Source organism: Pelophylax lessonae (genome assembly GCF_965119305.1).
Source record: "Pelophylax lessonae genome assembly, chromosome: 2".
Taxonomy (NCBI): Eukaryota; Metazoa; Chordata; class Amphibia; order Anura; family Ranidae; genus Pelophylax; species Pelophylax lessonae.
In genome coordinates, this window is record NC_138769.1 from 158,681,543 (window position 1) to 158,706,673 (window position 25,131).

General features: G+C 43.2%; 1 protein-coding gene across 1 annotated transcript in view; it reads right to left on the reverse strand.

Moving 5' to 3' along the window:
- The window catches only part of NCBP3 (nuclear cap binding subunit 3), a 105,373-nt gene extending 91,491 nt beyond the window's left edge, over positions 1-13,882 (reverse strand). The window contains exon 1 of the mRNA XM_082244497.1: positions 13,559-13,882. Within this exon, the coding sequence (XP_082100623.1) occupies positions 13,559-13,705 (147 nt within the window). The 5' untranslated portion in view covers positions 13,706-13,882. The remainder of the gene's footprint in view (positions 1-13,558) is intronic.
- Between the last annotated feature and the right edge of the window lie 11,249 nt (positions 13,883-25,131).

The following is a 25,131-nucleotide window of genomic DNA, read 5'->3' on the forward strand; positions in this document are numbered from 1 at the left end:
AACCAAAAAGGACTTTTTCCCCCAAATAATTTTAAAATAGATGGAACAGGGGCATACGCCAAAAAACAGGCAGCGACGTACACCTGTCGCTGCCACCCTGTCACAGTATATGTACTGTGACGGGTTGGCAATAGGTTAAATTACCAATGGTATTTGTATTAATTATGCAGCATGACTGATACTGGGTGCACTAATGCAGCACAAAGGGGTTAATTACCTGCCACTGGTCGGTCACTAATGCATCAGTGACCAGCAGTGGCAATACATTAAACCCCTCATGCTGCATAATTAATACAAATACCAATGGTAAGCTGCCTCAGCTATCTCCCCCCCGCATCAGCCTCAGCGTCCCTCTCCTACTCACTCAGCTCCTCCGGTCACTGTGTCCATTATTCAAAAGTCCCGCCTCTGGCCGGCCGCCCGCCTCCCGGTGATGTCACTACTACTACGATCTGTCCATGAATGAAGTGACACACCGGGCGGGCGAGCGGCCGCTAATAGCTGTCACTATGTGAGCTTCACTTCTCTTCAATTCCCTGACAGTCCGGACTAGGGCTGAAACAACTAATCGACTAAATCGATAATAATCGATAATTACAATCGTTGTCAACGATTGTCATTATCGATTAGTTGCTCCGTCGATTAGTTGTGCTGCTTTGTGAAGTTTCCCCGCTTGTCAGCGAGCTGTCTGCAGTGTGAAGCCGACGGCTGCATTCACTGTGTCTCTCTCTCACACAGCTCTGCACTTCCGTGACTTCCCCCCTCCCTCCTCCTTTCCTCTCTGCCTTTCCTCCCCGCCCTCTTGCTGATGTCAGTGAGGGAGTGAGTCATATCAAGGCAGAAAAGAGGACAGAAGCAGCCAGCAGAACGTGAGTGCCGAGATTAGAGCTAGTGTCCTGTGACTGTCCATGCACTGTCCCGCCAAAAAATATAATAAAAGCTTCTCCAGATAAAAGTTAATATTCCTTATAAAGTGCAATATTCTAATAGAAAAATAAGTGATTAAAAACGTCCATATATCACATAAAGGGGGTCTTTCTATGCTGCCTATTTCATATCTATGGCTGACATGGACGTTTTTATTCACTTATTTTTCTATTATAATATAGCACCTTGTAAGGAATATTAACTCTTTTATCTAGATAAGCATTTATTATATTATTTACAGTATATAGGAGCTTAATTGAGAAAAAAAAAAAAAAAGTTTTGGTATAAGGCTCGGTTCACATTTGTGCGATGCGGGAACGCTGCGAATATGCAGCGTGTTCCCGCATCACATCCACACAAGAGGCAGTTCACACTGCCATATGCGATACACAGGGGGTGTCAATTAAATGTTAACGACACCCCCAGTTTGATTGCATATCGCAGTGCGATCTGACAGTTTTCACAGAATCGGATCGTACCACTGTGCGGTGCGATCCGATCCTGAGGCGGCTCAAAAAATGCCTCATGTGCGAGTTTGGTGCGGATGCGCTGTGAATTCAGCCATACAAAGTGTATGGCTGAACTCGCATCCGCACATGAGATCGCATGTAATTTAGGAGCAGTGCGCTCCGAATTACATGCGATCTCGCAAACCGCACAAGTGTGAACCGGCACTAAGTGCTGGTTCGCACTGCACCCGCACAAAAGTCGCACAGGACCCTTTTTTTCAGCCGCATCAGGATCGGATCGCACAATGGTTTACACTTGTGCGATCCGATCCTGTGCGAACTGTCAGATCGCACTGCGATATGTGATCAAACTGGGGATGTCGTTAACATTTAATTGACACCCCCTGCATATCGCATATGGCAGTGTAGACTGCCTCTTGTGCAGATGCGATGCGGGAACAGGCTGCGAATACGCAGCCTTCCAGCATCGCACAAGTGTGAACCGGCACTTACACTCTGTTTGCTCATTATTATTTTAAATAAATGAAAAAAAAGGCATATTGAGTTTTTTTTATTATTTTATCCGATTAATCGAAAAAATAATCGGCAACTAATCGATTATTAAAATAATCGTTAGTTGCAGCCCTAGTCCGGACGGGGCGAGCGGCCGCTAATAGAAAGAACTATGTGAGCCTTCCCTGTCAGCTCAGCGGGACTGTGTGTGAATGAGATCTGATCTGACCTGACACCGGGCGGGGGGAGCAGCCGCTAATAGCTGTAACTATGTGAGCCCTTCACTTCCTTGTCAGGCATGCATCTCCTCTGACAAGGAAGTGAAGGGCTCACATATTTACAGCTATTAGCGGCCGCTCCCCCCGCCCGGTGTCAGGTCAGATCAGATCTCATTCACACACAGTCCCGCTGAGCTGACAGGGAAGGCTCACATAGTTCTATCTATTAGCAGCCGCTCGCCCTGCCCTCCCGCCTGGTATGTCCATTCATTAATGCACAGATCGTAGTAGGGACGTCATTGAGAGGCGGGCAGCCGGCCAGAGGCGGGACTTTTAAAACCTGCCCTGCGCCTTCCTCCTTCCTCACGGCGGCCATATTAATTTCGGCACTGTTAACCCATTATCAGCCGAAATGGCTCATTTTCGGCCGATAATTTCGGTGGCCGAAATTTCGGTGCATCCCTAGTTAAGATGCCTAATATGCTCCAGATGTAGGGATTATTATTTAAGAATAAAAATAAAAAAAATAAAAAAATTTCCTGCCTAAACTCATCCCCCCAAATATTCAAATAATAGCCCCGTTTACTTTTGTTTTTACTACAGCCCCACCCCCCAACATTCTCATCTAGACGAGAGTGCCATGTCCTTGCTCCTGCAGCCCCCTGTGATTTCCCCATCGGTTTTAGGAGTAGGGACACAGCGGCAATTGGGTGAACCTGTTATGCATCATCAGTGATCGGCTACAAGAAACCAGAAGACATCTAGGCTCCCAATGATGTAAAAAGATGTTGAAGACATTGGACCTGAACAGTGGATCAACGCTGAAGCCAGCTGGGAGGCAAGTATGTTCTGATGGGAACACAACATAGAAGGAAGGGAAGGATGGAAGGTTCCCACAAGGGCTGGTTCACACTGAAATGCATGCATTCTGATGTGTTTTGACAGCCTATTTGTTTGAATGGACTGCAAAATGCACTGGACCGTGGAAAAAGAAGAAGAGCAGGCGCTACTTTTTTTTTTTTTTTTTTAACGCACTACATCAAACCGCATAGTATTACGGTACCATGCAATTTGGTGCATTTGGGCTGCCATTACCAATACATTGGCACCTGCATAGAGATAGCAAGGACAGTTCACTCACCTGCAGTGTGGGAAACGTGCACGAAACGTGCCTTTCTAACACCGCGTTCTGGGTGTGAACTGGCCCTTAAAGTATAAACCCCATTCCAAAAAGGTGGGAAACTGTAAAATCCACATAAAAAAAGAACGCAATGATTTGCAAATCCCATAAACCCATATTTTATTCACCATAGACAACATATCAAATATTTAAACAGAGAAAATGTACCACTTTAAGAAAAAAAAAAAAAAGAAAAAAGCTAAATTTTGAAATTGATGGCAACATCTCAAAGTTGGGACAGGACAACAAAAAGCTGGCAAAGTATGTGGTACCAACAAGGAAGAGCTAGAAGATAATTTTTCAACATGAACAAGTCAGTAACCAGATTGGGTATAAAAAGAGCATCTTAGAGAGTCAGTGTCTCAGAAGTAAGGATGGGCAGAGGATCACCAATCTGAAAAGCCGCATCTAAAAATGTAAATATATCATCTTCAGCGTTTAAGAATCTCGAGAAAGCTGTGTGTGCAAAGGACAAGGCTGAAATGCAATATTGGATACCCCTGATCTTCAGGCCCTCAGATGGCAGTGTTTTTAAAAGCGGCATGATTCTGTGATGGAGATCAACGCACGGGCTCAGGAATACCTCCAAAAATCACTGTCTGTGAAGACCGTTCTCTTTGCCATCCAAAAAATTCTCTATCGTGCAAAGAACATGATCCAGAAATGCCGTCTTCTCTGGGCCAAAGCTCATTTCAAATTGTTCATGTAAAATTTGTTGCAAAGTGGAAAACTGTTCTGTGGCCAGATGCATCAGATTTTGACATTTTTGGCAACCATGGGGGTCACATCGTCCAGACTAAAGTGTAGAGGGATCTTCCGGGTTATCAGAGCTCAGTCCAAGAGCCTGCATCTCTGATAGCATAGAGGTTAATTAGTGTGTATAGAATGGGCAGCTTTAGAAAGGCACCATTAATGCTGAAACGTATAACCAGGTCTTAGAGCAGCCTATGCTCCCATCCAGAAGACGTCTTTTTCAGGGAAGGCCTTGAATATTTCGGCAGGACAATGCTAAACCCCATACTGCATCTATGACAACAACATGGCTTTGTAGTAAAAGAGTCCTTAACTGGCCTGCCTGCAGTCCAGATCTTTCACTAAAAATATTTGGCACAATTTTAAATGAAAAATAGAACCAAGAAACAGACTCAGGACTGTTGAGCCGTTAGAAATCCTATATCAGGCAAGAATGGGACAACAATCCTCTCAAAACTCCATCAACTGGTCTCCTCAGTTCCCAGACATTTACAGAGTGTTGTTGAAAGAGGAAGAGATGCTACACCGTGGTAAACATGGTCCTGTCCCAACTTTTTTAGGGCGTGTTGCTGCCAATTTCAAAATTACATTATTTTTTTCTTAAAATGGTACATTTTCTCATTTTAAATATTGGATGTTTCCCATTTTCACTTGTGAATAAAATTGGAGTTTGAGATTTGCAAATCATTGCATTCTGTTTTTATGTAGATTTTACACAGCTTCCCAACTTCTGGAATTGGGGCTGTAAAACTGAAGGCAAAACTTTTTTTTTTTTTTTTTTTGTTTTGGATAGAGTAGCTATGAATTTGTTTAGTTTGAATTATTTGCTATTGCTGTCTGTGCCCCTAGATTGGGAGAATCACCCTCTCTATGTGCCTTGTTAACCATTAAGATCATAAAATTAGACAACAAAAAAAAAAAAAACACAGCTTTCAAATCAATTGTACAATAATATGAATGACCATTGGTACACAGCTTTCTAAAGGCTATCAGGACAGTTCATCCAAAATTATCCAAAAGGGACAAACACGAAAAATTATCTTGTCCGATACCAGATCATATGATTCTCAATTAATCAGTACAGAGTCTGTCTGAAAAAACAAATAAAATAAATCAGAAGCGCAAGACCACACATGCTCGTAAATGTAAGAATACATTACTATACAACATATTACATCATTTCTGAAGTTGTATTCTGTTGTACAAGAATTTTTGTACATTTAGTAACCTTCATTTTTTTATATGAAACTATCGTGCAAAAAAACAAAAAAAGCAACAACAGACGATCATTCTGCCGATATGATCGTGTGTGCGAAGCTTAAAGTTTAACTCCACTTTCGTAGGGGAAAAAAATTAGCAAATAAAGAAAAAATAATATAGTGTATACAATTGCGACACAAATCATATTGTAATTGATTAAAAAATACCTTTTGTTTTCAATCAGTGGTTGTTGTACTTTTCTAAAAATGAAATGCAATATGGCTACCTGGAGCTGTTCTGTACAGAGAATGTATACTGACCACACCCCAGAAACATCATTTCCTGCTTGTGTGATTGGCTCACTGATTTTCCCAGAAGTCTGCACTAAGATAAAAGTCAGATTTCAGGAATCCCTTGGAACAAAAATGTCATTTTTGATGAGATACTCCCAATAGGAACACGTCTAAGGGTCCTTTCACACATTCGATTCGATCCACCTGTCAGTTTTTCAGGCGGACCTGAACGGATGCCCCATGCATCCCTATGGGGCAGCGGATGTCAGCGGTGACATGTCCGCTGTCACCCGCTTCTCTCCGATCCTGTCCGTGAAATCCAGACAGATGGAAACCCCATTTTCCATCCGTCTGGCGGATCGGATGAGAACGGACAGGCGGTCCATTCTCATCCGATCTCCCCATAGAGAACAGCGGGGATCTGACAGCTCCCTTTCCGCACACAGAGCGTAGATGGAGCTGCCATCCGCCTGCTCAGCGGGGATCGGCAGATTGATCCCCGCTGAGCAGAACGGGCTCTGTCGGTGGTTGCGCCGTGTGAAAGGACCCTAAAGGGATGCAGGCCCAGCAGACTTCCTCATTAGTACTCTGCAGGTGCACAGCTGATAATTATGAAGCCACTCCAATTAGATTCACTCAGCACAGAGGAACAAACAGTAATTTCTTCAGAACAAAATGCAGGAATCTGCAACAAAGGTTGTTATAATCATGGCAATGTACAAACATCACCCAGAGGAGAATGTTTTTTTCCCTCAAAAGTGGAGTTACTAAACCCACAACAGTAAAGCATGCTTGTTATACTAACTGTGGAACCTAAGGGGTTAATCCTTGGCATTGTGTAAAAAGGCTGTTTAATCCTGCCTTCTCTGATCCTCCCCTTCTTTTACTGTCCCCCAATCCATCTTATAGAACAGAGCCCTAGGAGGCACTTTGCACATGCTCAGTTTGGTGTGTATTGCTAGTTTTTTTTTTTTTTTGGGGAGGGTGCATGAGGTCAGCACAGGGCCAATCTGCACTGTTCAGACAGAGGTCAAGCAGCCTCATAGGACAATCCGAGGAGAAAACACTCCTACAAGCTTTAACCAGCGTTCGACCAGACACTGATAGTCACATAACTGCTAAATACTGCTGATGAGAAAAGGTATTTAGCCGTTTATATTTACTAAAAGAATTGCACTTCCATGTTCTGTGTACTGTGGGAGAGCAGATCTAGTGAATGCAGGGTCCTGTGTTTAGCAATACTTTAAGGCAGGGGTGGGGAACCTATGGTTCGGGGGCCGTATGCGGCCCCCGAAGTGATCTGGTCCGGCCCCCCATGCAGCTGAGTCTGTGTCTCTCAGCTGATCTATCAGAATGGAGCCGATGCTTCCTGTATAGTTCCTGCTCAGTTATGACAGTCTGAGTGAGTCACAGGCGGAGTGATATTAAATGCACTCCGCCTGTTGACTAATACAGGAAACATCACCTCTTCTTCCAGCGTGGTGCTGCTACACTTCTCCTAGCCAGCATTTCCCGCCAGCAGCATACACAGCAGTACCAGCCAGAGTCAGCAGTACCAGCCAGAGTCAGCAGTACCAGCCAGAGTCAGCAGTACCAGCCAGAGTCAGCAGTACCTACAACAGTACCAGCCAGCAGTACCTACAACACAGTATGAGCCAGCAGTACCCACAGCAATACCAGCCAGCAGTACATGCCAGCAGTACCAGCCTGAGCCAGCAGTACCAGCCTGAGCCAGCAGTACCCACAGCACAGTACCAGCCTGAGCCAGCAGTACCTACAGCAGTATCAGCCTGAACCAGCAGTACCATCCAGCAGTACTCACAGCACAGTACAAGCCAGCAGAAGCAGCCTGAGCCAGCAGTACCCACAGCAGTACCAGCCAGCTATACCCACCAGCAGTACCTGCCAGTAGTTCTTTTCAAAACTTACCACCACAAAAAAGTCGTCTGCGCTCCAGACTGACAGATTCAAACCTGGAAAACCTGTTGCGAGTAGCAAAATCATCAATACCAGCTAACATCACACACCTCACCAAAGAGAAGCAGTTGCAGCCATCACATTAGGGGTGAGTTAATTAAATGTTTGACCAAATATAACAGGCTAATTTTTAAGGTGATAATTTTGTACGGCCCCCGAATGGTTTTATAAATACCCAAATGGCCCTTGGCAGAAAAAAGGTTCCCCACCCCTGCTTTAAGGCTAGGTTCGCACTGCTGTGATCAGCTTGCGATCCGACTTTCAGTGATCATGTAGTGCAACTTGGAAGTGGTTTGTATATTCTATGGAGCCAAAATTACACTGGAACTGCATTAACCACTTTACAACCGGAGGATTTTGCTGTCTTCCGTCCAGGCCACTTTTTGCGATTCGGCGCTGTACGACTTCAACTGACAATTGCGCGGTCGTGCGACGCCGTACCCAAACGAAATTTACGTCCTTTTTTTCCCACAAACAGAGCTTTCTTTTGGTGGTATTTGATCACCTGTGCGATTTTTACTTTTTGCGCTATAAACAAAAAAAGAGCGTTTATTTTGAAAAAATAACAATATTTTTCACATTTTTTTATATGAAATTCCCCCCAAAAAAGATGTAAAAACCAATTTTTTTAAAAGTTTTTGGCCAATTTGTTTTATGCTACATATGTTTGGTAAAAAAAATCGAAATAAGCGTATTTTGATTGGTTTGCGCAAAAGTTATTGCGTTTACTAACAAAGGGAAAGATTTCTGTCATTTTTGGTGTTTTTTTTTTAACGCGTAATGGCGGCGATCTGCGATTTTTTTTGCGGGACTGCGACATTGCGGCGGACAGACCGGACCCCTGACTGACATTTTTGACACTTTTGGGGGTACCAGTGACATTACTGCAGTAATCAGTGCTATATATATGCACTGTTACTGTAAAAATGACACTGGCAGGGAAGGGGTTAATTTTATTGGAGAGGGAGGGGTTAATGTATGCCTGGTGCTTACTGACGTGTAGGGGGGGAGGTGACTATGTGATTCATGGACAGATCGGATGTCCAGCTATGCTGAACAGTCCGATCTGTCACTCCCTGTCACTATGGAGATCCGCCCGCTGTGTTTACACACAGCGGGCGGATCTCCAGACTCGATCCCCGACGATCGGGTAAGAGCAGCGGCGATCGCCGCTGCTCCTCCCCTGGCCCGACTCCCGCTGTGAATGAAAACAGCGGGAGCGAGCCTCCGGCGGCGCGCAAGCGCCGCCCAGAAGGGGAGGAGTCCAGTCACGTTAATACTACGTGACTGGACGGGAACGAGCCACTCTGCCGCAGTAGTATTACTGTGAGCGGTAGTAGAGTGGTTAAGGTAGCACAGGACCCCTTTTTTAAAATGGCTCTGTGCTGAGTTGCACTGATGTGAACGGAGTCTAGGGATCGTCATCTGATGTCGTTTTTTCAGAGCCAATACCAATTTTCCAGCCACCCTTCAGGCCGATATTGGGTGCGGAGTTTCTGCACATTTAAAGTTAATTTTTTTTTTTTTTTTTTAACACTGTCCTTTTAAAAACTTTATTGCTGTCACAAGGAATGTAAACATCCCTTGTGACAGTAATAGGCAGGGACAGGTACTCTTTATGGAGATATCAGGGGGTCATTAAGACCTCAAACCCCTCCTCTGCACTTAAAAGCATCCAAAACACCAAGTTTGGCTGTTTGGAATACCTTCATTTCTTTAACCGCTTGCCGACTGCGCACAGTATATTTACTGCGGCAGTCGGCCCCGGCCAGGCAGAGTGACGTAGGTCTACGTCGCTCGCCTGTCACTCCTTCCAGAGCCAATAGCGGGCGGGCGCGCGCCCGCCGAGGCGCGCGCCCGCCTCGGCTCGTTCACGGAGGAGTGCGGGAGTGTGACTGGCGGACCCGATGTCCGCCGGTCACACTACGATCGCCGCTACAGCGGGAGAAAGACAGAGCGGCTTGTGTAAACAAGCCACCTGTCAGTTCTCCCTGTGTAAAAGTGAAGATCAAACAGTTCTACTATGTAGAACTGTTGATCTTTGTTTTTACACTAGTAGCCATGTCCCTACACAGTTAGAATCACGCCCCTAGGACACACTTAACCCCTCCCTGTCCAATACTGTTAACCCCTTCCCTGCCAGTGTCATTTTTGCAGTAACAGTGCATATATATAGCACTGATTACTGCAGTAATGTCACTGGTACCCCCAAAAGTGTCAAAAATGTCAGTCAAGGGTCCGATCTGTCCGCCGCAATGTCGCAGTACCGCAAAAAAAATCGCAGATCGCCGCCATTACTCGTTAAAAAAAAAAACACCAAAAATGACAAAAATCTTTCCCTTTGTTAGTAAACGCGATAACTTTTGCGCAAACCAATCAAAATACGCTTTTTGCGATTTTTTTTACCAAACATAGGTAGCGTAAAACAAATTGGCCGAAAATTTTAAAAAATTTTGATTTTTACATTTTTTTTTGGGGGAATTTCATATAAAAAAAAGTGAAAAATATTGTTGTTTTTGCAAAAATTACGCTCTTTTTTTGTTTATAGCGCGTGATCAAAAAATCGCACAGGTGATCAAATACCACCAAAAGAAAGCTCTGTTTGTGGGAAAAAAAGGACGTGAAATTCGTTTAGGTACAGCGTCGCACGACCGCGCGATTGTCCGTTAAAGTCACGCAGTAAAAAATCGCAAAATAACCCCTGGTCTTTTAGCAGGAAAATCCTCCGGTGGTAAAGTGGTTAAGAATCTGGCGTCTAAAGGCCCGTACACACAATAAGAAAATCTGTAGGGAAAATTCGTCTGATTTTCGGATTGTTAGTATGGTGCTTTCGACAGCCAACTCCGACTTTTCGGCTGACAAAATCCTGATATGCTGGCTATAAAATTTTTGTTGTCCGTAATACAAAGTCCGATTTCCGTCTCATTAGTACAGATTTCGACAGAAAAAAATCTTAAGAGCAAGACTAGGCATGCTCAGAGACGAAAGAACACATACAAAGCAATCCAACACATAACATCACTTCTGAAGTAGAATTCTGTCGTGCGGGAAAATTCGTATGAAAATAACCTCTTCACTTTCCACATCAGACTAGCATACCACAAAAAAACGGACGACAGATCGTTCAATAATCTGATCGTGTGTACGGGGCTTTAGGCTCCAGTACCCGGAATCGATGTCATGGCATAGCTTCTGACTTTTTACATCAGAGACCCGATTCTGACTTTGTTTGGGTCTTCAGCCTGTCGGCGTACATGCCGGCTGGACACTCAGGCCTCCCAGTGGGACGGGGGCAGTGTTAATTTTGTCGACTAAAATGTTTTCGTCGACAAAATTAACACAATTTTAGTTGACTAAAATACGACTAAAACTAAAATGGCATTTTAGTCATAAGACTATAACTAAAACTAAATTGAAAATTTACATCAAAAATGAACACTCCTCTGCTGGCCATTTCTATATCGGCAACACAATTCCATCCAGAGCATGTAATAATAGCACATTAAAGTTTAAACATGTATTGCACCACCGCATAAGTAAGAGGCATCTACTAAGCTGCTGAAAACTAAACAATTAAGAAAAAGGCTTTTCTTATATTTTTCCCTAATATTTAATGTTGGTAATATATTCAGGTAATATGTGCAATGACATTATAGCCAATGGAGTTTACAGTTTTTTTGGGGTTTTTGTATTTTAAAGTTGCACTTCGGTTTGTCAAAAAGCAATATTTCCGTTTGTTTATGAAACTTGGTTTTATTTATAAAGACGTTATATATTACAATGGCTAAGGCTCCTTTCACACGGCCGCTCCGTGTGAAAGGTCCGCTGCGGGACTTTTTTTTTTTTTTTTACCACGGAGCGGATGACATTTCTGTCATCCGCTCCGTGTGCCCGCATATCATCCCATCCGTTTGCGGATGATATGCGGACATAATGTATGTCTATGGCACTGCGGATGTCAGCGGATGACACCGCTGACATCCGATTTTCCTTCCTTTCCGTGTTTTACACGGAAGAAAAAATGGGTTCTGTTCCATTTGTAAAAACGGAACAGAACTGAAAGTAGGAAAATCGGATGTCAGCGGATGGAATTCCGCTGACACCCGCAGTGCCATTCACTTACATTATGTCCGCAAATCATCCGCAAACGGATTGGATGATTTGCGGACACACGGAGCGGCCGTGTGAAAGGAGCATAATCTGTGTCTGTAGTGCGTGTTCAAACCCTATAATAACATATTAGATTTTTACTCCAGGAGTATACAATTCATTTGGAAATGCTAGAGAAATGTTTAAATTCGCCCAGACGAAGTCTTTTGATGACGAAACGTTGGCGACTCCAGATGCAAAGTCCACACGCCCCCTTACGGAGCCGGCTGCTTTACATTGCTTGATGCTGTTTTGGACAATTGCGGGACGCCGCACTGTTCTATGTACCTGTTTTTTACCTTCTCACTGTGAGTAGTATTCTTTTAATAAATTGGATTTTATATGTTACGGAATTACGCTATGGGCTTTTATTCTTTTTATATACTCATGCTTATATGATGGAGTGATTATGAAGCATTGGAGCTTGACAACCGCTGGTGACATTGGTATAACATCTTGCTGGGAGAGGCTGTCTCATTAAATTGAGTAGCCAAGGAGTTCTGGTAAGCTGCTTGTGATACTTGTGCACAGAGGTGTCCCCATCCTCCACTTTTCCCTGGGTGTCACTGAAAAGGATTGTTCTCCTCAACACCTTGCATGCGGATTCATTTTCATTTGCATTTCTGTTTTGGGACTTTATTCAGTATTTTGGACACTATTTTGCTTATATTGTATATGTTTTTTTTGTGGTTCTCCACTTGCCACATTATTATTCAAATTACTTTAGCGCTGCACTTTTTGTAAAGATTTTAATGTTTAAATAATGCATTACAACTAACCTAAACCTATTCCATTTGTAGCCGACTAAAATGCGCTGGCGATTTTAGCCGACTAAAATGCGCTGGCGATTTTAGCCGACTAAAATGCGCTGGAGAAAAAATGTGCCGGAGATTTTAGTCGACTAAAATGTGACTAAAACAATTCAGATGACTAAAATACGACTAAAACTAAAATCGCATTTCAGTCAAAAGACTATAACTAAAACTAAATCTAAATTTTCTGCCAAAATTAACACTGGGTGGGAGACCCGGCAGAGCGGAAGAGGGGGGGGGATGTCCCCTCCCGCTGCTTGTAATAACAGCCAAGCGGCTGCTTAGCCGCATTGGTGGTCATTACAAGAAAGCTGACCGCCGGCTCGAAGAAACACCAGGGTGATGCCTCTAGCTGCACGCATCACTCTGGTACAACCACTTGAAGCAATATCTGTTCGGTCACATCGGCAGGTTTGTGGCCAATACTGACACCTCAAAGAAGGTGAAAATTGGCAGATCCCTGAAACGGACACCATTGCAATGTGATTTCCATTGTCATGCGTCAAGTCATGTGTGAAGGCGCAGTGATAGGAACGGAGTTTGAAACTGAAAGTCAAATAAATAAATCCTGAAATTCTGGATTATTCCCACAACAGTAATAGAGGGGAAATCTATGAGGGACACGTTCTGATGACAAGGAATTCCCTCGGTTTGGACAGATTTCCTCTCACTTCCTGTTTTGACTATGGGACAGGAAGTACAGGAAACCCCACCACCCATGGGACACCTGACAGGAGTTATTTATAACCCTCCCTTACAATATCTAAAATGGGGAAAAAAAGGTTTGACGTAATAAATCACTCCATACATTTATTTGGATGCAGAAGTGTCCTATAGACGCATGTCTGTCAATGCCAATGTGAATGAGGCCCCCCATCTCCCTGGGGACACAGACCCCGATAAGACCTGGCAGACATGTGAGGGAGGTCGGTGCACACAGCTGCTCCCACCACTAGGGGCAGACTAGAGGAGTGATGCCCCCCTAGGCCAGGCACAGCTCTGCTTATGTCCAGTCATGGAGCTCACACTGCAATGAATGGCCGGTGCAGGGGGGGCCACAGACAGGTGACATACAGGAACCACATACCGATACCACCTCCCGGGGGGAATCGCTGTCTCCTCCGGCCTCCACCACGGCCTCCACTTCTCCCTCTTCCACCTCCATGGGCTCCGGCTCGCTCACACCTCCCGCCGCCGACTTCACCGACACCCGGAGTCCCCGCACCGCCGCCATCTCATCGGCCAGACGTCGTGGGCGAGGCGAGCGGTAGCACACAAACGTTCCGTCTTCCGCCCGGCGGTCATAGAGTGCGGGCAGCCCCGGCTAGACAGAACTCAGCACATGACCCGCAGGTGAAGGGGCGACGGCGGCCATCTTGGTGGCGGAGTGGTGTCTGTGCGTCGCGACGTACGAGGGTCACGTGGTGCGCTGCTGTCAACCGCCGCCGCAGCGGTGTGTGCCTGAGCGGACTCAGCGGAGTGGGGGTGGGGGAGCTACTTAATAATATGCCCGGGGATTTCCAGGGTGAACGAGTAGTATCGCTCTCCCGAGGGGTAAAGGGAAGCCGACATGAGGAAGTTGTTGTCCTCCTTCCGAAAATGTTGGTTGCTTGGCTAGTGAGCTGATGCCAATCTCTTCCCTGGAACAAGTCCGGAGTAATGAATTGAAAACCATGTTGTTGGGAGGTGAGGAATAACACCGGACACATCGCCCCCTACACATTAAAGAGGAACTACACTGTATCTGAGCACCACAATGTCTACTGGGCACTTTACCCCCTTCCTGACCGGGCCAATTTTCAGCTTTCAGCGCTGTTACACTTTAAATGACAATTGCGCGGTCATGCATTGCTGTACCTAAACTAAATTTTTATCATTTTTTTGTTTTCCACACAAACGGACGTCAGAGCTTTCTTTTCGTAGTATTTAATCACAACTGGGTGTTTTTTACTAAACAAACAAAAAAAAGACCGAAATATTTTTTTTCATAGTTATAAGATTTTGAAAACAGATGAGGCTGCACTGATAGGTGGCACTAATGGGCTCTGATAGGTGGCACTGATCAACACTAGTAGGAGACACTGATGAGGCGGCGCTAATAGGTCAAACATACAAGTGCAGCGCAAAGATATTCCCTGGAGTGCAGCCTGGGTGCCCTTATTTAAATACCTGATGTTCAGAGTGCTCTTATGAACCCATCACTATGGCATGCATATGCCCTCACCTCCAGACCAAGACCCTACAGGGTCAAACAGGATATATGATTACTCAAACTGCAATCTTCAAAATGTCCGAAAGGCTAAACGTCCTCCACGGTACATAAATAAATAAAAAGGAAGCAGAAATCTAGTGCTCTCCGTTTAACCATTTATTAACCACTTGCCGACTGCCGCACGACTATTTACTGCGGCAGTCTGGCTCTCCTGGGCAAACTGACGTAGGGCTACGTCGCTCGCCCAGGAGCCTCTAGGGGGCGAGTGTGCGCCGCCAGAGGCGCGCTCCCACCCCCGCTCGTTCCCGTGCGAGTGACCGGCGGCTCCGATGTCCCGCTGGAGAGGGAGAAAGGCAGGCGGCTAATGTAAACAAAGCCGTCTGTCATTCTCCCTGATGTAACTTCAGAGACTACACGATCCTGCTATGTAGGATTGTATTTCTCTGTTGTTACATCACAAGCCACGCCCCTTTACAGTTAGAATCACGCCCCTAGGGACACACTTAACCCCTTGATCACTAATAAAGTTAACCCCTTCCCTGCTAATGTAATTTTTACAGTGTATATGTATAGCACTGATTACTGTAGTAATGTCACTGGTACCCCCAAAGGTGTCAAAAATGTTAGTCAGGGGTCCGATCTGTCCGCCGCAATGTCGCAGTCCCGCAAAAAAATCGCAGATCGCCGCCATTACTAGTTTAAAAAAAAAACAATAAAAATGGCATAAATCTTTCCCTTTGTTAGTAAACGCAATAACTTTTGTGCAAACCAATCAAAATACGCTTATTGCGATTTTTTTTACCAAAAATATGTAGCAGAAAACAAATTGGCCTAAAAGGTTAAAAATTTTTGATTTTTACATTTTTTTGGGGGAATTTCATATAAAAAATGTGAAAAATATTGTTATTTTTTCAAAATTTACGCTCTTTTTTTGTTTATAGCACAAAAAATAAAAATCGCACAGGTGATCAAATGCCACCAAAAGAAAGCTCTGTTTGTGGGAAAAAAAGGACCTCAATTTCATTTGGGTACAGCGTCGCACGACTGCGCACTTGTCCGTTAAAGTCACGCAGTGCCGAATCGCAAAATAGGCACTGGTCTTTGAGAAGGAAAATCCTCCGGGGCTTAAGTGGTTAAAAAGGACTAGAAAGTAATAAACGTACATTTCAGCAGCGTTTCACAAGCATAAAAATACAGCTGGTTGGGTGTACTTCAGCATAGAAGGTGTACTAAGATGGCTGCCAGTCACGTGGTTCCCTCGTATGAGTAACGTCCGGTTGTGGGCGTGGACTTCATCAGGGGGGAACATCCCTCATCCATTTTTATTTATTTATGTACCATGGAGGACATTTAAAAGCAGCCTTCCAGACGTTTTGAAGATTGCAGTTTGAGTCATCATATATGCTGTTTGACCCAGTAGGGTCTTGGTCTGGAGGTGATGGCATATGCATGCCATGGTGATAGGTTCATAAGAGCACTCTGAACATCAGGTATTTGAATAAGGGCACCCAGACTGTACTCTAGGGAATATCTTTCTCTCACCTGACTGCATACCTCCATTAAGATTTATTTATGGACTGACATTTATTTGTTCTTAATATATATGGTCTTACTGACCTTTTTTACACTGATTGAGGTTCATCTCTGACATATGTATCAATGCATATTTATCCATTATTCCATTGTTTGTATGGAAAGTTTTATTTTGATTGTTCTGGAGGCTTTTTTAAAGATTAACCTTTAGTATTCAGCTAGCAAACTAATTAATACACCTGCTGAGAATTCAGTGCTGAGTATATCTGTACTAATAGGTGGCACTGGTGGCCAGTGATTGGCAGCACTGTTAGGACCAATAACAGAAGCCGGTCATCGGCTTTCTTCCTGTACGTGAGGAGAGAAAAGCCAATGACTGGCTTGTGTTTACATCCTGTGATCAGCTGTCATTGGCTGACAGCTGATCACGTGGTAAATGGCCACTGTGATTGGCCCTTTTCCCCGATCTATGATCAGTTGAGTCAAAGGACTCGGTAATCACAGAGTGCCCCACCTGCATGCTGCAGGGCGCACGTAGGCAGCGTGATAAGAGGAGGCTGTCCATGGAAGCTCTCCAGGCATTGGAAGCCCGTGCTGTAGCCATCTTTCCCCTATAGAATGGGCGGGAAGTATGAAAAGGATAAGTTCACTTTTAAAAAAAATAAATGCACATTTTTTTGCAGTTTAAAAAATGTGCAGTTATTATTTTTTGTTGCAGGAGCCTTGAAACAGAATCATATACTGAAATCACTTAAAACAACAATGTTTATTGAATCGCAAAATAAAGATCAAGGCATCAATACACCCAAATATCGTCATCCATCAAAAGTAGAGGACAATGCTTATTGGTTACATTGTTTCTACGCTATTATTTTAACATGTTTCGCCATACAGACTTCTTCTCGGAAAAGGCATGGTATAGTAACTACTAAACAAATGAAAAAAATATATATCATAAAAATACACATGTAAAACATAATACAGTACATACAGTAGCTCACAAAAGTGAGTACACCCCTCACATTTTTGTAAATATTTTATTATATCTTTTCATATGACAACACTGAAATGACACTTTGCTATAATGTAAAGTAGTGAGTGTACAGCTTGTATAATAGTGTAAATTTGCTGTCCCTCAACACACAGCCATTAAAGTGGAGTTCCACCCATTTTTGGAACTTTAGATCTATGTAATCCCCTTTAAAATGGCTTTTACCAATGGAAACTTTTTTTTTTTTTTTTTTGCTAGTAAATACCTTAATTTCGGCTTTATTCCTCCTCTCCTCACTTCCTGGTCCGATCGGCGATGACGTCATTCGGCGATCCGCAGTGTCTGCTGGGATGTATTCTATTCCAGAAATCTCGCAGTAGCTGTATCTGTACTGAGCCGTGCCTGCCCCGCCTCCGCCCCGCCTCCTCTCATTGAGTTGCATTTTAGAATGTATTAAGGCTGTTCTCTGACCCGCCTCCGCCCCGCCTCCTCTCATTGAGTTGCATTGTATGAATGTATTAAGGCTGTTCTCTGCCCCGCCTCCTCTCATTGAGTTGTATGAATACTTTTCCAAGACACTGCGTGTGTGTGTGTGTGTATATATATATATATATATATATATATATATATATATATACACACTAATGTATTATTCATATTGATTAGTGAAGCTATAATGGTGCTTGTGAGTTTGTTCAAAACATGTTTTTACCAAGATGTGTGTCAGGGGAATACCACTAAGGGTTAATTCTCCATACCAATGTCTTGAAGTTGTGATAAGAAAACCTTATTAAAGGGTGATCTAGAAGCGGCTTTATATGGGTGTGCTCTCACGTAGCTACGTAAAAAACCTTTTAATTTGGAACTCTCTCAGTCTGGAGGTTGATTCATTTCAGGTATCCCAAGGTTTGAGGAACTTGAAATAATTTCACTATTCAGGAGGTACACAGTTGATGAGTAAGGGTATATAATGTGTTTGGAGTAATACAGGTAATGTATTTGGGTATACTGGAAGTTTATGGGGGTATACAGGTGATGAATGGAGGTACACAGGGGGTGTATGGAGGTATACAGGAGATAAATGGGGTTATACAGGGGACATATGACAGTATACTAGTGATGAATAGGGGTATACAGTGAGGGTATGGTGGTATCCAGGTGACTAATGGGGCTATACAGGAGTTATACATGTGATAAATGGAGGTATACAGGAGTGTATGGAAGTATACCGGTGATAAATAGGATGATGCAGTGGGAGTATAGAGGTATACAGATGGTGAATTGGGTCATACAGGGGGTGTATTGGGTATACAGGAGATGAATGAGGTTATACAGGGGATGTATGGCAGTATACCAGTGATGAATGGTGGTATACAGTGAGGGTATGGAGGTAAACAGGTGACTAATGTGACTATACAGGAGGTGTATGAAGGTATACGGGTGATGGACGCTGGGTTACAGAAGGTATATGGAGTTATACATGTGATGAATGGAGGTATACAGGAGTGTATGGAAGTATACAGGTGATACATGGGGTTATGCAGTGGGAGTATAGAGGTATTTAGATCATGAATGAGGGTATAAAGGGAATGTATGGAGGAATATAGGTAATGAATGTGGGTATACAGGTGGTGTATGGAGGTACACAGTTGATGAATAAGGGTATAGAGGGTGCACAGAGTAATACAGTTGATGGATTTGGGTATACAGGAGGTATATAAAGGTATACAGGGGATGAATAGAGGTACACAGTGGTTGTATGGAGGTATATAGGAGATGAATGGGGTATACAGAAAGTGTATAGAGTTGTACAGGTGATAGATGGGGATATACAGGGAGCGTATGGAGATATACAGGTGATGAATATGGGTATAAAGGGGGTGTGTTGAGGTATAAGGGTGATGAATGCAGGTGGTCTATGTAGGTATAAAGCTGATGAATGGGGGTATACAAAGGGGGGGGGGGATTGAGGTATTCAGGTGATTAATGGGGGTGTACAGGGAGTGTATAAAATACAGGTGATTCATGGGGGTATACAGGGGTTAAAAAGAGGTATACAGGTGATGTATGTGGATATACAAGAGGTATATGGAGGTATACAGGTTTTGAATGTTCGGATACAGGGGGTGTATGAAGGCATACAGGTGATGAATGGGGATATACAGTGAGTGTATGGATGAATACAGGTGTTTAATGGGAGTATACTGGGGGCCTGTGCATACCTCCCAACTTTTGAACTTCAGAATGAAGGACACTGGGGGAAGGATAAGGCTTGCGGCGCTGCAAAGTGCTTAGCAGTGGGAGGGGCTTAAGGGGAGGTGATTAAACAAAACCCAGGCTTCCTTGTACCCATAAAATATTTTTTTGATTGCTTTGTCTGAGCCTACCTTAAACAAAAACTTCATTAAAATAGTCAGTGACTGCACAGCAACCAGCAACTGTTGAGACAATGAATATGTTGGTGAGAAGTATATAATGTACAGTATTGTGTATATAGTGCAGGAGTGTGTAAAGCTGAGTACAGGGGTCAGGGATGTCTAATGCAGTGTGCTGCAGTCAGTGTCTGGTTTAGAAAACATAACACAGTGTGCAGGGGACAGGGTGTGTAATGCAATGCGTTCAAGAATCAGGAGTATGTAACGCACAGAGGGCTGTAGTCAGTGCTGGGTTTAGAAGTATATGACACACAGAGAGCAGGGTTCAGGAGTATAGAATGGACAGAATGCAGGGAACAGGAGTTTGCAATGCATAGAGTCAGCAGTAAAAAACATAAAGAGTGCAAGAATCAGGGGTGTGTAACGCACAATGTAGGGATAATAAATACATTTACACACTACCCCCCCCCAGTTCAAATCCCTTCTCTCACCCCAAAAACAAATCCTCCCACGCAAAACTTCTTCCCCCTTCCTTAGCACAATTTCTCCCCCACCCTCCCCAAATGCCCAGTCCCAGCACAATTTCCCCTTCTTCCCTATCCTAGAACTTATCCCCACATCCCTCAGTACCCCATCACAGCACAAATCCTCTTCCCCTCCAATCCCCCTTCCCAGCACAACAAATCCCCCCACGTTTCTTCTCCCAGCAAAAATTTCCTCCCTCCTCAAGCTCAAATCCCCCCCACCCCCACCAAATCCATCCTCTCCCAACGTAAATCCTTTTCCCAACACAAATCTTCCAGGTGTACAGGTAATGAATGGGGTTATACAGGGGGGTATGGAAATATACCAGCAATGAATTTGGGTATACAGTTAGAGTATGAAGGTATACTGGTTAATAACAGGAGTATACAGGGGGTGTATGGAGGTATAAGGGTTATGGATGTGGGTATACAGGAGGTATATGTAGTTATACAGGTGATCAATGGAGGTATACAGGGGTGTACAGGTATCAGGTAATGAAGAATTTAATCTAGTAGATCTTAGATGTAACTTGCAATTGAAATTGGCATATACCTGTTCCTCTACTAATATTGTATATTTAATGCAATGTCCATGCGGCCTGCAATATGTGGGCCGTACGATTAGAGCTATGGAGGTTAGAATCAAGGAACATGTAGCTAACATTAGGCGAGGGTTTCCCGGATATAGTTTGTCAAAACATTATGCACAGCGCCATGACATAAAACCTGAGGGTACTTTCTTCCTTGCATTTGATAAATACTGTAGGTTGTGAATTGAAGAGGTAGTTCTACCCGCCAGGAAATTAGTTAGAATCCCGCTGGATATATGATCTCAAAACGTATATCTCTCATGGGACAAACATCGAGTGGGACGTTAATTGCTTCATTAATAACTGTTAGCTATTACTGCTCTTTTATTTAATCTTTTATACCTTTCATTTTATATATTTTTCATGATGGTCTACATATTATTGTATAATTATTATATGTCTTTTGGCACTTAATATGTGTAGGGGGCTATATATGAATTATCATGCGTTTTTATTTGTTATTGGCGTATTGAATTTCCATTCTTTTTAAAAATTGCTATGCCTGACTGTGTTTTACAGTCCTGTTTAAGCCTATTTGGACATTTGGATGATGACTCTCTGCCTAAACATTCCCAGCTTTTTCTACACTTAGTTTTTTCTATGCCAAGAAATCTATTGCTATGCACTGGAAATCTTCAACTCCCCCTACTGTAGCCTTTTGCTTGAACCTTATTATTCAGGCGCTCCCTCTATACAAACTGACCTACGAAGCTAGGGGTTGCCCCCAAACATTTAATACAATTTGGGATCCTTGGGTGACCTTAAGCTGTACTATACCACCAGATACTTCAGGTGATACTTAAGGTACTGATTGGACCTAGGGTTTACTTGCTGAAAAATTATTCTGCTGCTTTTCTGGATTATTTTTTGATGATTTTATTTATTTTATGTGTTTTAGTAAGCTAGTGTTGTATAACTGCCCTTCCGTTTTTATATTTATATTTTGGTGCATTAGGTTTACATTTGGTTTGCATTGTATGGTGATACTTGAACTGTGACTGCTCAATTCTCTTTTTATTTTTGTCTTTGTTTTTTATGTATAAGTGTATGTTTTATATACTGTACAATAAAAGTTACCTTTAAAAAAAAAAAATAGTCCTGTTCAACATTATTAGTATTTGATGACTGGGGTAGCTTTTCCATGATAGCCCAAACTGTCTGAATTAAAATATTTTTGTGTATGGCTCATGCTAATTCATCCCCTGTTTTGCTTCCTGTCTGTGTAGGATGAAGGGTAACTGAAAAATATGTGTCCAACAAAATACGTGTTTCAGTTACCCTTCATCGTCAGCACCACTTCATACCTCGAGCTGTTTTACATATGTCCTGCATCCGCTCCTGAGGCAGTGCATTTTAGCACACGAAATGCGTCAAGCTTTCTTTGATACTACTTTTATATGCTCTATCTTACTGTATGTATGTAATGGTGCTATTGTTTGTAACCATGCGTCACCCATCTATCTGCTGTCTATGTAATGTTGGCTCTTGTCTACAACTTTCAATCTTTTTTATGCAAAATTCTTTGTTTATCTATGTTTTAAATAAATTGTTATTACAATACACCACCGTATCAGCTGCTAGTCTTTGCCTCACTCAGAGTCCCAACCGTTCTCCCCTGTTTTTTATCGAATATATAGTGATGGAGATGCCTGTCCGCTGTGGCGGCTGGTGCTCTATGGGGTGGGGGGGGGGTGGGCGCCAGACGGACCACACCATACCCCCCCAGACCACACCAGTTCGCTCACCATACCCCCCCCCTCCGGTCGCCGGCTCACTCACCCTCTCACCCTGGGCATGTGGGGGGCAGTCAGCGGCCTCTGGCTCTATTCACGTGCTTAAAAAAAAAAACCATTGGAATCGAATCCATGCGTCCGGCGCCCTGTAGATTAGGGGGCCGCAAGCATAGATAGGGGGGGCAAGGTCCCCAATGGACGGGCCGCCCCTGCCTGTCCGTTTATACTAGGTACAAGGCATCTCATTTAAAGTCCCATTTACCCCCTTTTATTTTTATTTTTAATACTTTAATAAATTTTAATTGATTAATTTTAATTGAAAGTATTACACTATGGAGGCTTTTTTATTCCAACTTTTATGAGGATGTGCCTGTTACATACCTGTTGATCTTTGTGGCTACTGGATGTTATATGAAGCCTTGGATAAACGGTCCTTAACCACTTCTGGACCGGGCCTTTTTCTGACACTTTTTGTTTACTAGTTAAAATCATTTTTTCTGCTAGAAAATTACTTAGAACCCCCAAACATCATATTTTTTTTTATTAAGCAGAGACCCTAGAGAATAAAATGGAGATTGTTGCAATATATATTTTATCACACCGTATTTGCGCAGCTGTCTTACAAACGCAATTTTTTTGGGAAAAAAAATCACTTTTTTTTTTCATTAAAAAATAAGAAAACAGTAAAGTTAGCTGAATTTTTTTATAAAATGTGAAAAATAATGTTACACTGAGTAAATAGATACCCAACATTTCATGCTTTATAATTGCGCTCGCTCGTGGAATTACAAACATTGGTACTTAAAAATCCCCATAGGCGACACTTTAAAAATTTGTGCAGGTTACTAGTTTAGAGTTGTACGGATCTCTCAGCAATGACTGAATATCACTCTAGCTTCAAGTGAGGGACATCCACCATAGGGACTTTCTCCACCCAGTGCTCAGGGTAAATACTTCTTACCGAAGCTGGTGGACCCCTTAATTACAGGGGGTCTAAAACAGCATATATGGTCCACAAATGCCTCCAAGCTATCCTTCAGGTCCCTTTATATGGCTCAGCTCGCACAAGGAACTCCAAGTATTTCCAGGGTGGTATAGGGAAAAAGATAAGGAGACTCCGATAGTGTAGTATGTTCTAATATTGGGGTTTATTAATAGAAATGCACTTACTCAAACATCATAAACAGAATGCCTTCATGGGGTAAATGCAGCATGGGTTCGGTGTACGGGACGCTCCTCTGTTCCTGCGTATCACCAACCCGGAACTCCACGGTCTCACGTTCCCGACGCACGTTTCGTCAGACGCGCACGTCCTTGTGCGAGCTGAGCCATATAAAGGGACCTGAAGGATAGCTTGGAGGTATTTGTGGACCATATATCCGGTTTAGTCCACCAGCTTCGGTAAGAAGTATTTACCCTGAGCACTGGGTGGAGAAAGTCCCTATGGTGGAGGTCCCTCACTTGAAGCTAGAGTGATATTCAGTCATTGCTGAGAGATCCGTATTGCACTGGGCACTTTAAGGACTGTTGATTTATTTCACTAAGGACTTTTTCACATCATTTATTTATTTATTTATTTATACATTTACCAGCATTTATATTTATTTATTTATATGTTTATGCACACAAGCACTTTTTTGGTTGTGTTTTCAGCCCCGGTTCACACTAGGGCGACCTGTGAGGCGACCTGGTCGCCTCACAGGTCGCCGCAGGTCGCCTCCCATAGGGAAGCTACGGACCCGTTCTAATAGGAGCGACACAAGTCGCTCCGACCTAGAAAAAGGGTCCGGAGCTTCTTTGGGGCGACCAGGAGGCGACCGCGATAGACTTCAATGTTATGAAGTCTGTGGCGGCCGCTCCGAGGTCGCGGCGCGCTGCTCGCACCGCGATCTCGGAGGTCGCCCCTGAAAGTAGCGTCGCGCCAGTGTGAACCGGCGCTAAGTGTTTGAGCGCAATATATTCACTCTTTTTTCATTATTTATGCGCATACACGTTTTTATTGCAGCTTGCGCTATGGAAGCAATTCCTCACATATATAATTAATATTTGATTAATAATTTAACTAATTTATTATCGAATATCACCATTTGCGCAGTTTCTTTTGGGCTACCAATTTGTCATTTATACTAGTTTAGAGTTACAGAGGAGTTCTAGGGCTCAAATTATTGCTCTTGCTCTATCGATCACGGCGATACTTAACGTGTGGTTTGAACATCATTTACATATGTGGGCTCGACTTGCGTATGCGTTTGCTTCTGCTCGCAAGCTAACGGGAACAGGGCACTTTAATTTTATTTTCCCTTTTTTTTTAATTTTTTTTTTTTTTTTTACACTGTTTTTAAAAAAAAAAAAAAATTTTTTGATCACATTTACTCCTATTACAAGGAATGTAAACATCCCTTGTAATAGAAATAAGCATGACAGGACCTCTTTAATGTGAGATCTGGGGTCATAAAGACCTCAGATCTCACATCTACACTAAAAAAAAAAAAAAAAGTATTTTTTTTATGATGAAAAAAAAATGGGCTCTTTAAATCCGTTGCTGGGGAGCAACATATGACGTTGCTCCAGTCCTCCAAGGCCATAGACTTGCAGACTTCCTGCTTGAGAGGAGAACGGACCAGATCGTTTTTCCCGGCGGGTTCGGTAAGTGGGGAAAATGACTGAGAGCTGGGACCACCCTTATGGTAAAGCAGACCGCC